Source organism: Megachile rotundata, chromosome 15 (assembly GCF_050947335.1).
Source record: "Megachile rotundata isolate GNS110a chromosome 15, iyMegRotu1, whole genome shotgun sequence".
Taxonomy (NCBI): Eukaryota; Metazoa; Arthropoda; class Insecta; order Hymenoptera; family Megachilidae; genus Megachile; species Megachile rotundata.
The window spans coordinates 8,079,293-8,096,082 of NC_134997.1; the positions used below are offsets into that span (position 1 = coordinate 8,079,293).

The 16,790-nt window shown below is 34.6% G+C and overlaps 2 protein-coding genes across 6 annotated transcripts in view; one reads left to right on the forward strand and one right to left on the reverse strand.

Moving 5' to 3' along the window:
• Positions 1-16,790, reverse strand: part of Ror (tyrosine-protein kinase transmembrane receptor Ror) — a 344,042-nt gene that overhangs the window by 234,191 nt on the left and 93,061 nt on the right. The gene's annotated exons all lie outside the window — the stretch shown is intronic.
• Positions 1-16,790, forward strand: part of LOC105663066 (uncharacterized) — a 39,037-nt gene that overhangs the window by 9,969 nt on the left and 12,278 nt on the right. The window contains exons 1-2 of one of the 4 annotated variants that reach the window (XM_012289993.2): positions 476-4,073; positions 4,187-4,467. The exons of 1 other annotated variant lie outside the window; for it this stretch is intronic. In XM_012289993.2, the coding sequence (XP_012145383.2) occupies positions 4,425-4,467 (43 nt within the window). In that variant the 5' untranslated portion in view covers positions 476-4,073; positions 4,187-4,424. Of the gene's footprint in view, positions 1-475; positions 4,468-8,470; positions 9,191-16,790 lie in introns of those variants that run through there. 2 more of the 4 variants (XM_012289992.2, XM_012289995.2) reach the window with 2 other exon arrangements.

The following is a 16,790-nucleotide window of genomic DNA, read 5'->3' on the forward strand; positions in this document are numbered from 1 at the left end:
TAGGGATATGAGAGTCTATGAATCTGAGAATCTAGGGATATGAGAGTCAATGAATTTGGAAAGCTAGGGATATTAGAATGAGGGAATCCAGAATGTAGGGATATTGGAATCTCTGAATTTAAGAATCTAAGGATATTAAAAAAATGAATTTCAGAATCTCGGGATATTAGACAAAACGAATTTCAGAATCTAGGGATTCAGTATACAAAAGTTTAAAATAAAGAAAAGCTTCATTTAAAAATTAATATAGAAGATGAATATTCACAAAAATGCAGAATATTACGAATACATCTCTCAAAGAAGCTTCAAGACCCACAGATTAAAAAACCCCGATATTTTAACCGTTCCGAATAAGAATTAATACCCTTAACCCCATGGATCCTCCTCCATTTCTACACGTGACGAAAGAATCTCCCTCGAGGCTGATCCGACACGCTGCAGAGCAGCTACTACAAAAGATTTAAATAGTAGCGAGCGAGAAAGAAACCGTTCCGAAAGGAGAGGGCTACCAGGCTTTCGGCACCGATCCGCGAACTAGTTTTCTCCGGCGACTCAAAACGACCAGCATGCCGCTCTCTTTTCAACAAAATTTTCATTTTACCGACACGATACGCCATGTACCAATACTCCATTTTCGGATACGAACAACTAACCAGACTTTGCTTTCCAGCTGATCGATCAAACTGAGTGTCAGTGAAATACTTTCAGGTGTCAATGAAATACTGTTCTGTCACGTATCTACAATATTGATTGATACGTGCTTTTTGAAAACATTTCAAGGTTATTTGCTCACCTTTTGTGTGGAACTTGTGGGAGATTGTGGACTTGTGCTCAAGTGTGTCGCGTATGTGGAACGTGTCAGTTGACAATTGTTTGATGACTTGTTTTTGAAGGACGATTATAAATTAGGACTAGATGATAGACATGGACATAGACAATGTATATAGACATAGACAATAATATTATCTAATATTATCTAGACAGACATCTCTTATGTCCATGTGACGTCAAATTGCAGAGTCAAGAAAGTCCTGTGTCCAAATCTTTGACAATTAAGTAGCCCGGGACGGAACCAGCAAGCGTGGCATCAAATTGCAGAATCAAGATCGAAACTCTTGTGTTTATCGACGTACTATCAAAATAGAAGTGTTTCAATGAATCATTCTATCGGTGTGTTAAGTGTGGAACGCCAACCAAGTATTAACAAATTGAAGGGGATGGAATATTTGAATGTCTAGCTTTGTTGAAATAATTGTTGAGATAAGTTTGAGCTTCACAATAATTTTGATATCTGAACAGACTGATGTTTTCGTGTGGTTGCATTTGTAACGAGTATTTTTATAACAGGCTCACGTGTTAGCCTGTTCATCTATATTTTTGTGATATTTCAAAATGTGTAAGTTTATATACATTTGAATGATAAGTGATAAATTTGTATTTCTAAGAGAAGTCTATTGATATGTAACGTGTCTATATTTTTTAACAAGTTCATTTTTGTGAGTGGACCATCTTCAGGTTCATCTTTTGTAATAAGACCCATATTCTTATGATAGATCTACCTATACTTCTGCAAGTAGTCTATTTATATTTTTGCTGCAAGTTCACCTATATTTCGACAAGTCTGTCTTTTGTAATAAGTGGACCTACTTGTAACAAGTCCATCTGTATTTCTTCAACGAGAGCATCCATATTTCTACACCAAGTCCACCTGTATTTCTTTAATAAGTGTATCTATATTTCTTCAACAAATCTATACTTCTTCCAGTCCACATTTGTATGTGGATCCACAATCTTGTAGCAAGTCCATCTATATTTCTTCAAATCCACCTTGTATAATACGTGGATCTACATTTTTGCAATACGTCCATCTATATTTCTTCAAATCTACCTTGTATAATAAGTGGATTTATACTCTTGCAACGAGTCCATCCATATTTCTTCAAATCCACCTTGTGTAATAAGCGGATCCACAATCTTGCAATACGTCCATCCATATTTCTTCAAATCCACCTTGTGTAATAAGTGGATCCACAATCTTGCAATACGTCCATCCATATTTCTTCAAATCCACCTTGTGTAATAAGTGGATCCACATTCTTGCAACAAGTCAATCCATATTTCTTCAAATACATCCACATTCTTGTAACAAGTCTTCACATCCATCGCTGAAGCAACACAAACTTCATAATTGGTATTAGCAGTTAATTAGAATAACTAGAAAATATCTCTGAACAGTACCAAACAATTTGAACCAAGTGACTTAAATTGAAGTGCAAAAGTGGTTGACAGAAAAATGTGACAGAGCTAATAGTTTGTGATCTCCAAACATTCAACTGCAAGTTATTTTTGTCTCCAGACGATGTCACAAAGATATCTTCTTCAAGCAAAGACATCAATTTCTTCAAATAAATCTAATTCTTCAAACATTCAAGGACATCACGTCTTCCAAATATTCAAAGATATTACCATCCTCAAACGTCCAAATAAATGAAATTCTTGAAACGTCAAAGGGATGCAACTTCTTCAAACATCCAAATAAATCAAATTTCCCAAATGTCAAGGGAATGCAACTTCTTAGGATATGCAAATAAATAGAGTTTTATAAATGTCAAGGGGATGCGAGTACTTTGAACATCCAAATAAATCAGAGTCTTCAACTGTCAAGGAGGTGCAACTTCTTTGGATGTCCAAATAAATCGAATTCTTTAAATATCAAAAGCTTTCTGTTAATATTGGAGGAAGCTGTGCAAAGATTTGGGACCGGTATTTTCACTAAATCAACATCTGTGGCTGTTTGAGGAAGATAAGATCAAAAATATAAGGGACTGCAAATATTCGAGGAAGCTTGTGGGGAAGGTCAGGTAGGAATCAAAGTAAGGTCAGAGAAATTACGAATGAACCACAGTAAGGTCAAGAATGAACCAAATGCAGGTGAATGACCCAAAGAAAGGACACGAATGAGACAAAGGAAGGTCAGTAGTAACTCAAAGAAATATGAAGAATGATTCAAAGAAGGATCACAAATGACCCAATAGAAAAGGTCACAAATGACCCAATAGAAAGGTCAGAAATGAGCCAAAGATAGGTTACAAATAATCCAAAGTAAAGTGACTAAAGACCCAAAGAAAGATCACATATGACACAATAGAAAGGTCAGACATAAACCAGAGGTAGATCACAAATAATGCAAAATAAAATGATCAAAGATCCAAATAATGGTGACGAATGATTCAAGGAAAGGTCACAAATGACCCACAGAAAATTCACAAGTGGTGCAAAGAAAAATTACAAATGACTCAAAAGAATAATTAGGAATGAACCTAAGAAAGGTCAGAAATAATATAAACAAGGTTTATGAATGACTCACAAGTTATAAATAACCCAAAGGTCACATGTGACTCAGTGGATCACAATTGACCTAAAGAGAAGAGGCAAATGACCCAATGAAAAGTCAGAGGTGACCCAAAGAAAGATCACATTTGACTATACAGAAAAATGAGAAATGACCCACTGAAAAAGTGATGTATAGAAAGATCACACATGACACGTGTGAAAGTCGCAAATGACCCACTGATAAGTCAGAAGTGATTTAAAGAACGACCAAATTTGATCTAAAGGGAAGTCATAAATGACCCACTGAAGAACTGATTCAAAGAAAGATCATACTTGACCCACACGTAAAAATCACAAATGACCCACGGAAGAAGTGATTCAAGGAAGGATCACACTTGACCCAAATAAATGTCACAAATGACCCACCGGGAAAGTGATTCAAAGGAAGATCATACTTGACCCAAATGAAAGTGACAAATGACCCACTGGAAAAGTGATCCAAAGAAAGATCATACTTGACCCAGTGAAAGTGACAAATGACCCACTAAAAATTCCAAAGAAAAATCACGAATGAACGCAAAAATACGAATGACTCAAGAAAAATCCATGCATGACCCAAAAGAAGTGAATGATCACAAAGTGACAAATGATGCAAACAACCTAAATTCCCACCGTAGCGATTAGTGAATGAATCCAATCCATAGAGGCGGGTCAAATGTGGATCAAGGACGCGTGAGAAGGTAGGCAGATTCGTGTGAAACGAATGAGCCACCAGTTTCTGGATCTGGGGTAGAATCGTCCGGTTTCGTTCCGGGAAACACCGCGATGACGTTCAGACCTTATTTGTTGACAGAACGCTGACTATGATTATTTGATGACTCTCCTCGGAATGACTCCGTCAGCTCGGTCGGGATCCACGCGTTTGTCAGACGCGTAAATCAGGCGTCGCGAGTTTCGCTCGAAGCCAGAATTACAATTCACTGGCCGCCAAAACCGTTTCGTGAAACCGGGAAGGTTGTAGGGGGGCGGGGGCGGAGGAGGTGAAAACGAACCGTTTGAGATGGAGAGATGGACAGAAGGAGACGGACACGATGCAGAGAAGAGAAAGGGGACGAAGAGGGGAGGACAGACGGGGTATGTTTTCATAGATTTCGCAACTCATTCTTGAAACACTTAATTGTCGTCACGTGTTAGGTCTTTAAATTAGGCGCGATTTAGTGGAAACTTGCTAACGAAGGGTCGGTTTCTTATTTTTAATTTGGGAATTTGGTGAAATGATTTACGGATGACATATGGTAATTTTTAGTGAGATGAAGGATATACTGGTATGATGGTTTATGTTTCATAACTCATTTAATTTTGTCATCCTAATGATAGAATGAATTCGTTAATTTAAATTACCAGTTGATTTTAAATAGGAAAATTATGGTATTTTGTTTATAGATTTAGGGGTATTTGTGGAGTGGATTTAGAAAGTGGAAAAATTCAGAAATTTAGAAAATTTAGAGAATTTAGAGAATTTAGGAAATTTAGAAAATTTAGAAAATATGGAAAATTTGGAAAATTGAGAAAATTGAGAAAATATGGAAAATTTGGAAAATTGAGAAAATTTGGGAAATTTAGGAAATTGGAAAATTCAGAAAATTTAGGAAATTGGAAAATTTAGGGATTTTTAAATTTTGTAATTTGAAAACTTAGAAATTCGGAAATTTGGAAATTTGGAAATTTGGAAGTTTGGAAATTTAGAAATTTGGGAATTTGGGAATTTGGAAATTTGGAAGTTTGGAAGTTTGGAAAATTTGGAAATTTGGAAATTTAGGAATTTGGGAATTTGGAAATTTGGAAATTTGGAAATTTGAAAATTTGGAAATTTGGAAATTTGGAAGTTTGGAAATTTGGAAATTTGGAAATTTGGGAATTTGGAAGTTTGGAAGTTTGGAAGTTTGGAAATTTGAAAATTTGGAAATTTGGAAATTTGGAAATTTGGAAGTTTGGAAGTTTGGAAATTTGGAAATTTAGAAATTTGGGAATTTGGAAATTTGAAAGTTTGGAAATTTGGAAATTTAGGAATTTGGGAATTTGGGAATTTGGAAATTTGGAAGTTTGGGAATTTGGGAATTTGGGAATTTGGGAATTTGGGAATTTGGGAATTTGAAAATTTGAAATTTGATATTTGCAAATTTAGAATTTGGAAATTTTGAAAATTAAAAATATTGAATTTTGACATTTAAAAATTCAGATATTGCAAATTAGAAAATTGGAAATTTAGACAATTGGAAAATTCGAAATTTGGTAATTTGATGATTTGAAATTTCAAAACTTGGAAATTTTTATATTTTGACCCTGAAAATTTTTTAAATTTTATATTTAAACCTTGAAAATTTTGAAATTTAAATACATCAAAATCCGCACATACATAAATTAAAAAACTTGTTTAAAAATTCTCCAAATTTCTACATTCCCTAACTTACAAACCTTCGCCCACTCATCTAAAAATTAAGAAACCTAATTTTCCAACATCCAACCTAAACTGCTTAAACCTCTCCATAACTTAAAAATCCCCACTCCCATCTATTCTTAGCACAAGCTCCCTCGAGCTAAGCAACTCTTAATCTTCCCTATAAATCACTAGAAAACGATCAGCCATAAACAATAATTGCTCCTCAGATACGTCTTCTCCGGTACTTCAACCTCCATTATCCATCATAGCTTCATTTGCAACAAACCCGCATTTATCCCTCGGAAACCGCCCCGTGTGCGTTTATCTCCCTTCGCAAGAAAACTGCTCGGGAAAAGCGTGTAAACTAATTCGGAAAAACTGGTCGGATACGGTTGGAGCAGCAAGAAAGCAGCTTTCATGTTCGGTCTCTCGAAGCTCGGCTCGCGAAGACGCTTTATGGAAAAAGTTTTTAATATTCTCTTCTCCGCCGCTTCTCTTTTGCACCAGGATCTGCTAGGGAAAAAACGAAGACAGGATATAATGACCAGAGGGCACAGGTGGATATGATTTTCACTGATAGAATCTGCATACTGTCTTCTTCTCTCCCCGGAAACGTTCGCCGCGGAAGAAAGGGACGCGATGAAAAAGAAATTTCCTGTGAAGAGAATAGAAAATGGCGGAGGAAAAGGGGTGAGAGCTCGTGAATACGACGGAATTATCGTTTCTTTCGCGATATTAAATTCTCTCGAGGATTTTTGCAACCACTTTCCGGGCTCTTACTGATCTCCTGATTCTTTAGTGGATTTATTTATCTTCCTCTTTCAGTCATTCCCTTTGTTTAGTTGTTGCGAGTAATTGTTATTTGAAGAGCTTCGGGTACTTTTTCTCCATGCTGGCTTTCTTGCGGGTACGGGAATATTTAACACTAGCTTTACGGAGACGACTTTCGACACTGCAGTACGAAAATAATTAAATAGGGGATTTTGTTACACAATTATTCATTACCTTGAGAGATGTTTTTCTTTGTGAATTTGAGGAGCTGATAATAGGAAGGTTCTGAAAGTTGAAAATGGGGGAATTTTTAAATTTAGGGATTGAAGGATTTGATATAATAATTTGGAAATTTGGAAAAGCGTAAATTTAGCAAATTTTTAAATACCACATACAAATGTACAAATTAATGACCCTATAAATTTGAAAATTTATAAAATTATAAGCATATAAATTTGCAAATTAGTACTTCGTAAATTCAGCAATATGTAAATTTACAAATTCATAAGCGTATAAATTTATAAAGTCATAAATAAACAAGTGTATAAATTGTAAATCGATGAATGTATAAATATATAAATGAATAAATAATTCGAATGAGCATATCTCCTTATCGTCGGGTTAAAACTCCATTTCGCGATCGAATAATTTCCATCAAAGTTGAAATAAATTTTCCATAATGCACAGGAAACTAGAGTGCAGTGGAAACTGCTATTAGTACTTTCGCTTAATAAGCCCCAATAAAGTTAATTACAGTGGATAATTGTGTTAAAACTTTAATGTAATTACAACGCGACACTCGAGTGAGATTCTGTGCTTCATTAACTTCGCGAAAAGATTCTCCACGAATGTTTGCGTGCTAACAAAATACAAAATATTCTCTTGTTATATGTTTATTGCAATAAGGTAAATTAACAATTTTTCTGTAAGGAATATTAGTACTTTTATCGACGACGTAATAATATTAATTATATATTGTATATTTTAATTTACAATTTCGAAATTATAATGATATTCTGAGAAAAATTATACGATTTAGATGAAGTTTATATTTTAATAATAGTAATTAACTAAATAGTAGCTAATATATTTAATTTTAATAATAGTAGTTAATAGGGATAATGAATACACGTCGACAACGTGTTAATTAAAGTTAACATACGTGGGTCACTGGTGACCCACAACGTTTGTTAACTCTTCAAAAATCTAGGCTGAAACTGCTACTGCGAACAGAGGTGCTTGATATACTTTCACAATGTCGCACAGTTAATGATAGTGAACGTGGGTCACTGATGACCCACAATATTCATTAATTGTAAAAAAAATTATAGATGAAGTAATTAGTAAAAATAAGGCTGTTGGTATATTCAATCAATGTCGTGCAGTAAATGTTAATAAGCGCGGGCCACGTACAAAGACCATGACCCACAACGTCGTGGGTCACCGGTGGCCCACATTTATTAACTGCTCAAAAATGTTAATATTAAGAAATTATTATATTTTCACAACGTAACAGTAAATGTTACTGAATGTGGTCCACGCACATGGGCCACGACCCACAATAGCATGGGTCACTCGTGACCCACACTCATCAACCCCTCAAAAATTTTTAATGTTAAGAAGTTAGTATTTTTTGCGGCGTGGGCCGTGACCCACAATTGCGTGGGCCATCGGTGACCCACGATTGCGCGGGTCATCAATGACCCACGCTGTTTATTAACTATTAAGAAAACATAATTTAAGGGTGTAATAGAAAATAAAGGGGGTTCCTACTCTTCCACAACGCGTTTTAGTAACTATTAACAAACGTGGGTCATCAGTGACCCACGACATTAATTAACTACCGAAAAATTCACAAGTTAAGAAGTGAAAGGATGTCACGTATTTCCATAACATAGCGTAGTAAATGAAAATAAGCGTGGGTCACTGATGACCCACGTCGTTCATCAACCACCGAACGATTCACAACTTAATAGAAAATAAAAAGATGTCATGTATTTCCATAACATAGCGTAGTAAATGAAAATGAGCGTGGGTCACTGATGACCCACGTCGTTCATCAACCACCGAAAAATTCATAACTTAATAGAAAATAAAAGGATGTCATGTATTTCCGTAACTCCGCGTAGTAAATGAAAATGAGCGTGGGTCACTGATGACCCACGTCGTTCATCAACCACCGAAAGATTCACAACTTAATAGAAAATAAAAGGATGTCATGTATTTCCATAACATAGCGTAGTAAATGAGAATGAGCATGGGTCATCGATGACCCACGGCATTCAACTGCTAAAAGCATCCAGGGTTAAGGAACTAATAAGAACAGACGGGGCCAGAGTATTTCCGTAGCGCCATTTAGTAAATACTAAAGTTGTGGGTCAGCAGTGACCCACGTAAGAAGGAACGATGCACTCTCGTCGGCTTGACTCGCGTTGCGAAAGCACGTGACTGCATTGGCAAAATTAGCATACGCCAGGAACGCGATCCGCCGCCTGGATCGTCAGAAAACGCGAGTTGACAACGCGACAATGAACCACTCGCAAGTACGATGTTTCTTTACGAATAAACGAGCTTCTTATCCGCTCGATCGACGCGGAATTTGTAGAAATTACTCGGATCTTGTCAACTGAGCACGGATGCAGAACAGTGAGTAACTCGTACTTAACCTTACTGGTTCTTTGCTCTCGCTGCAACTTAAATTCCATTGTTGTGATTTTCATTGTCATGAAAATAAAATTAACTTAAAAATAGACATAAATTGATGCTATACAGTGATTTGTGAATTAATCAGCTGTGTTTGAAGTTTGGAACATTTAGTATCGATTGCAAACAGTGTTTGTATTGAAAATAAAGATTTAATGTTAGTGATACACTTTGAATGCAAACACAAATTGAATAATATTGATCAAGAACACTTTCGGTGCACTGGAAATGAAGATTAATTCAATATTAATTAGAAGCAATTTCGGTGTACTGGCAGTGAAGTTAATTTCATATTTGTTAGATATAATTTGGATGTAGTGGAAATGAAAATTAATTTAATATCGATCGGAAACTATGTGGTGCTTTGATAGTAAGTTATTAATAAATTATAAGATTTGTCAATTAAATTCAATTCGTGTATAGTTTCAACGGTATTATAGCGTTTGAACTCATTAATTGATAACAATTGTAATATACTGTTTGAAAACGCATATTTCCGTGTAGCAAGTTATAACATTGTATCATAAACCTTTAAATAGAAGTTGCGTCAAACACTTCATCTTCTCGACTCGAGATTTAGGAGCCTACTCTTCATTTTAACAAATATAACTCACGTCATGAATTAAAATTTTACACTCAAACGATAGTCCAATTTTAATAATCCTTGCATTCGCTAAAACTCGCCATTAATCCTGCTAACATCACCTCCAAAATGCGCCACTTAAAAAAAAGTTAAACGAAAGAGAATTTTTCTTTGTATTACACAATTGTAGAACAGTGAAATACCGTAGTTGGTAATTTATTTCGACAAAGCTCGAATTAGTCCAGCCGTGTTTCAAAGTACTCGATTAGGTTTCATTAATTGTCCTGAAGGAACGTCACGTAGCCTGAACCTGTAAATTAAAGGTCTTTGGAGTTCTGGGTGCAAAAGCACGACTGTAATCTTGCCAAGTGCGAGCAAGCGTAATAATATTGTAACTCTGGCTAATTTTAGCGACAATGGAACGGGTTTTTCTACTAACGTGATTACTCCTCGTTGATGCAGCCGAATTATCTATCTCGCGTTCAGTTGTCGCTGCTGTACCAGAATTCCCTAGACATTTTAGATACAGCGTATTCGTCATTTTTCAGATAATTAAATGTCAACTCTCGGGGGTGGCTGTTAATTGCACTTTTGGGAAAATCGGTTAAAAAGTGAGTTTATTTTCCAAGTGGGGCTTTTTGTTGTTTAAATGTATTTAATTGCTAAATTATCAAGGTTGACAATTCTATGTGTAACAGTCTGAATTAATGTGCATAAATATTTTAACTCATAGTAATTATTGAGTAAATAGCAGGCAATGTATTTAATTTTAGTAATAGTAGTTAATAAGAACATAGAACATACATCGACAATGCGTTAATTAACGATAATATACGTGGGTCATTGGTGACCCACCACGTTTATTAACTGTTCAAAACTCTAAGCTGAAACTGATACTGCGAAAAGGTGTTTAATATACCTCCACAATGTAGCACAATTAATAATAACAGACGTGGGTCACTGATGACCCACAATGTTGACTACCTGCTGAAAAATGATAGATAAAGGAATTAATAAAAACAAAGGTGTTCGTATATTCCTGTAGAGCCGTGTAGTAAATGTTAATAAATTAATGTGGGCCACGGGTGTGGGTCATGACTCACAATGGCGTGGGTCATCAGTGACCCACATTTGTTTGTTTAAAAATTTTAAGGTTGAGTTAGTATTTTTTCGCAAAGAGGTATAGTAAATGTTATTGAACATGGGCCATGACCCACGATGGATATCAATGACCCACGCTCATTATATGTTCAAAACATTTAAGGTTGAGTTAGTTCTTTTTCGCAAAGTGACACACAAATGTTATTGTGCGTGGGTCATCGGTGACCCACGTCATTCGTCCGTTGCTGAGAAAAACAGGTTTAATAGAAAACAAAGGGGATTTCTATTCTTCCACAACGCATTGTAGTAAATGTCAACGAACGTGGGTCACTGGTGACCCACGCCATTCATTAAAATACTTAAAAACTCAAAAGAGTCGACTCCTCAAAATAAGCGAACTTTATAATTTTTCTTCACGAAGACACATTAAGAAAAATCTGGAAAATGAATTATATTTCCCCAAAATATAGTAATCTTTCCCAAACTGAATTTCTTTCAAAATGAAACTCTTAATAAACAAATAACTCACATTTTATATTTAATAAAAAATGCTCAAAGATTCGAGTACGAATGCGACCCTTTAACTTTAGCCGGTCTTTTGAATTCGCGCTCGATCGCTATCACAACGAGCGTAAAAACAGGGCGAGCTTTTATGAGACGCGGCGAGCTGAAACGCGAGTGCACTCGAGAGGGGAAACGTTGTCTCTGGACTGAGCTCTGTTCGTCCCTTCCTTCTCTTTTTTTTTATCTTCTTTTTCCTTTTTTCGATGATTTCAAGGTGGACAAACGAAACGTTTCCTGCCACGTTTCAACCCGGTCTCTCCTTTGAAATTCTATCTCGTAAAGGATCTAATATTTCCTACGATTTAAACGCAAATTTAGTTAAACTTGTCAAATTTTTTAGTTTTATCAATTTATGGGTTTCTTTAATGGGTGAGATAATGAATGAGAAGAATAAGAAAAATTATAAGTATTATTCTTTCTGTAGAAAAGTAATTATGAAGGTACACTGCGAGGAACGTTCAAGGAAAAAATAATGGCATATTTTATATGAAGTATTATTAAAATTTTGAGGAATTGAAGAATTGAATACTTGAAAAATGGAATAGTTGAATAATTGAAGTTGTATAATTGGATAATTGAATATTTGAATAATTGAGCAACTGTAAACTGAACAATCGAATAATCGAACAACTGAACAACTGAACATTTATGAATTGAAAATTGAAAAATTGAAGAATGAAGAATTAAAGAATTGAAAAATTGGAAAAATGAAAAAATGAAAAAATGAAAAATTGAGAAATTGAGAAATTGAAAAATTGAGAAATTGAATAATTGAAAAATTGAGACATTGAAAAATTGAGAAATTAAAAAATTGAAAAATTGAAAAATTGAAAAATTGAAAAATTGAATATTAGGATAATTGAGAATTGAATAATTGAAGAATGGAAAATTAGACGAATGAAAGAATTCTAATACTGAAGAATTTAAGAAGTGAAAATAGGAAATTCGAAAAATTAAAAAATTGAGAAACAGGGAAATCGAGACATCGAGAGATCGAAAGATCAAGAAATCATAAAACTGTGAAATTAAAAAAAACGTCCTAAAAAATCATCGCTTATTAACCGCATTTTATCTTCCATAAAACTTACAACCGATTAAAATAAAACTCCGCATCCCAAAAATTCCTCCCAAAATACTTTATTCGTACAATATCCAACGCCGAGATTTTGCCAGCACATTACGAAACACACCGAGGAATTTCTCGACTGACCTGATAATTTACTCAGGGGCCGTTTCCGTAGTTGAAAGGGGTTGGAAATCCCATAGATTTCCTCTCGAATTTCCTGTCGCGTTTAAGGGAGGAAAGTTTCGCGACAGGGCGCCGCTTCGAAATCGCGAGAACCGGCGACACGCGAGCAAATAATTTCGTGAACAGCCCCAGCTGGAAAATAATAGTAATAATAATAATAGAAGATGGTCGGTTTCCAGTTCACCTGGAACTTTGCCGGAACTTTAAACGCTTTCGCTTTAAATGCTTAAGCTTATAGGGAACAGAGGCGACGAGAGATTTATGAGTGGCTCGTTTCACTCGAAGGCTCGAATAACGAAACGCGCCGTCTCGACAACTTGTCAAAATACGAGGTTTGGGGTGGCTCTTTTGGTAACTTGCTAAATCAGCGATTTACTACTAGGATTTTGTTACTTGGAGGTTTCGGGGGTTTGAGGGGTTCAGGATTTTAATATTTGGGAAGCTAGGCATTGGAAGGTGTGGGTATTTGGGGATGTACGAATTTGGGACTGTAGAAATTTCAAGATTTAGCAATTTGGGAATTTACCTATTTGGGGAGTTGAGAGATTAGGGAGTGAGAGGATTTGAGGATGTGGAAATTTGGGGATGTAGAAATTTGGGGGTGTTGGAATTCGAGGATGTAGGAATTTGGAAATGTAGCGATTGAACAGTGTAGGAATATCAAGATTTAGAAATTTGGGAATTTTGGAATTTGGGTTTTTGCTGATTTGGGGGATTAAGAGACTAAAGATTGTGAGGATTTGGGGATGCGGAAATTTGGAGATGTGTGAATTTGGGGGTGTTGGAATTCGGGGATGTAGAAATTTGAAAATGTAGGGATTGAGGAGTGTAGGAATATCAAGATTTAGAAATTTGCGAACTTGAGGATTCGGGAGTTTACCGATTTAGGGGGTTAAGAGATTAGGGAATGTGAGGTTTCAGGGATATGGAGATTTGGGGATGTAGGGATTTGGGGGTGTTGGAATTCGGGGATGTAGAAATTTGAAAATGTAGGGACTGAGGAGTGTAGGAATATCAAGGTTTGGGAATTTGGGGACTTGGGGATTTGGAAATTTACCGATTTGGGGGTTTGAGAGATTTGGGAATGTAGAGATTTGGCAATGTGGAGATTTCAAGATTTGGGAATTAGGGAACTTGAGAATTTGGCAATTTAGCAATTTTGGAGGGTTAAGAGATTTGGGAATGTAGGGACTTGACAATGTAGAGATTTCAAGATTAAGAACTTGAGGGACTTGAGAATTTGGAAATTTAGCAATTTAGGGGTTAAGAGATTTGGAAGTGTAGGAATTTAGGGATATAGGAATTTGGCAATATAGAGATTTCAAGGTTTGAGAGTTGGATAATTTGAGAATTTGGGAATTTAGCAATTTGGAGGTTAAGAGATTTGGAAATATAGAGATTTGTGGATGTAGAGATTTGACAATATAGAGATTTCAAGACTTGAGAATTGGGGAACCTAACTATTTAGGAATTTAACCATTTGGAAACGTATGGATTTGGGAATATAGACACTTGAGGATGTAGGTATTTGGAAATATAAAGCCTTCAAGATTGAGAACTTCAGGACATGAACTTGAGGATGTAGGAATTAGGGGATGTAGGGTATTGGGAATGTACGAATTTGGAGATGTAGCGATTTCAAGATTTAGGCCTTAAGGAACTTGGAAATTTACCAATTTGAAGGTTAAGAAATTTGGGAATATAGAAATTGGAGGATGTTAAAATTTGAAGATGTAAAATGGATGTAAAATGATGTGGACGTAAAATGATTTAATAAACGCAAAAATTACCTATTTATTATTATTGACAAGGTCTATATATACTTCTTAAACATTCAGTATGGTCTCCTTTCTGTTTCTGTTGCCTCTGTTCCCTATGATATTGATTTTACTTATAGAACCTCCACATATACATATCTCCACATATCTCTGTATGTACATATACATACATTTTTAGAGGTTCCTCAATCATACATAAAGGAGAGCCTCAATATCATCGCACGCTTCAAGAAGTTATATGAAACTTTGGGAAGTCAAATTTTTTTTATTATGATTGGTTCGATTGATTGAAGCAACGTTTGTTATTGTATCTAGCTTGCGATGGGGTGGTCCGAATAGCTTCAAATATTTTCGCTATTTTTAAACACGTTCTTCGCGCCTTTACGACCACACATTTTGGCGGGAATGTTTTCCTTCGAATTATTAACACGTTGATTGCCTCACTAAGAAGCAATTTAAAAATTTTATTTGTAGCAGATGTTGCTGAATGTTATTGTAGTTTTTATGACATTTGGTGTTGATAGTTTTAAGTAGATACAAGTATTTTCGATTCTGTAAGTAAATAAATTTTGAAGTAATACAGGTGATAGATTCATGTGGGAATTTAAGTGACATATGAGTGACATGGCAGCAAATTATTAATTTAGGGGTTGTCCTTAATTTAGTATCCTTAATGTAGTATTTGTGACATTTGGTACTGACAGTTTAAAGTAGGTGCAAGTATTTTCAGTTGTGTAAGTAAATAAATTTTCAAATAATAAAATGACAGACTCATATGGACCTCTTCATATTGACATATGGGTGACATGGATGTTAAAATTAATTTAGGGATTATCCTTAATTTAGGGACTGTATAAGGGCAACTTTGGGATTTGCAAGCTTATTTATAAAGACACAGCTCTGAAATTAATTTTGGAATTAAACAACATATTGTTGTTTATGCAGGGACATTAAAATTATTAACATGTACTTGTTTTATTCGTTGTGTCATGAGCTTGAATTTTTAATTGAAATTATGTGACTTCATGATTTACATGTCTATTTGTATAATTTTTCTGATTAAAGGCAGCTAGTCAATTTTAGAACTTGACGATTTAGGTATTTGATGATATCTTGTCGTTTCTGTAGAAACAGTAATGTTCATATGTGTTTCTTTCATTCGTTGTGTATGTTTGAATTTTTAGATAATATGATTCATTTAATTTTGTTCGTCTATTGGCATAATTTTTTTACTTTAAAGTTTATCAATTGCTGAACTTGAAGATCAAAAAATTTCTTGATATTTCGTTCTTGTAGAGACATTAGAAATATTAATATGTACTTCATTGATTTGTGGTGTACTTTTGAATTTTTAAATAAAATATATGATTTATTTAATTTGTCTGTTTATTTGCATAATTTTCGTGGTTAAAAGCTAGTCAATTTTAGAAGTTGAAGATTTAGAAACGTGACGATATTTTGTTGTAGAAATATTAGTACTGGTATGTACTTGTTTGATTCATTATTATACACAACGAATATGAACATATATCAACTAAATTACAAAAGAACATTTTCTATTCTCTCAAAAAAAAGTAAAATATACCATCAATTTTTTCTGGAATAAAAAACAAGCATACATAAAGAACGAATGATTATACATCAATATAGATTTCAAACTTCCTTAGCATCTTCACAATCGACAAATTCAGTATTTGCTGTTACTAGTTTGAACAAGTGGTTTGCTAGTTTTAAGAAAGTTGTGTATGCAAGAGTAATCCCTTGGGGCGACTGTTTCATTGACAGAATGACGAACGTTCCAGGTAGTCCCTAGTTACTCCCGGGGCTTATAAATCAAAAGATATTTCCTGTTTGGACGTTCCTGAAGACATTTTGTTTCCTTCGTGCCACCTTCAACGCCATCCCTCTGCAAATTAATCACTACGTTTCATCCAATTATTTATTTCTTCACAGATTAGGTTTATTTCTTAATACAATGCTTTCTGTTATTCTTATTTTATGTTCTTCAATTTTATCTTTTGACTTATTAATAATTTTGAAATTGTCTTTAATAATTTTATTAGAATTTGATAGCGTTTTTTGACCTTATCGTTTTAAGTTTAGAAATAGAATAGAAATAGTTTAGTAATAAAATTTAATATCATTTTTAGGTTTAATCAAAATTTAATGAAATCCAAGTGTATTCAAAATTTAGTAAAATGTTCAAATTTGATAAAAAATAAATAAATTTTAGAATTGTTTAGATTTCAAGGTTTAATTGCTTAATTA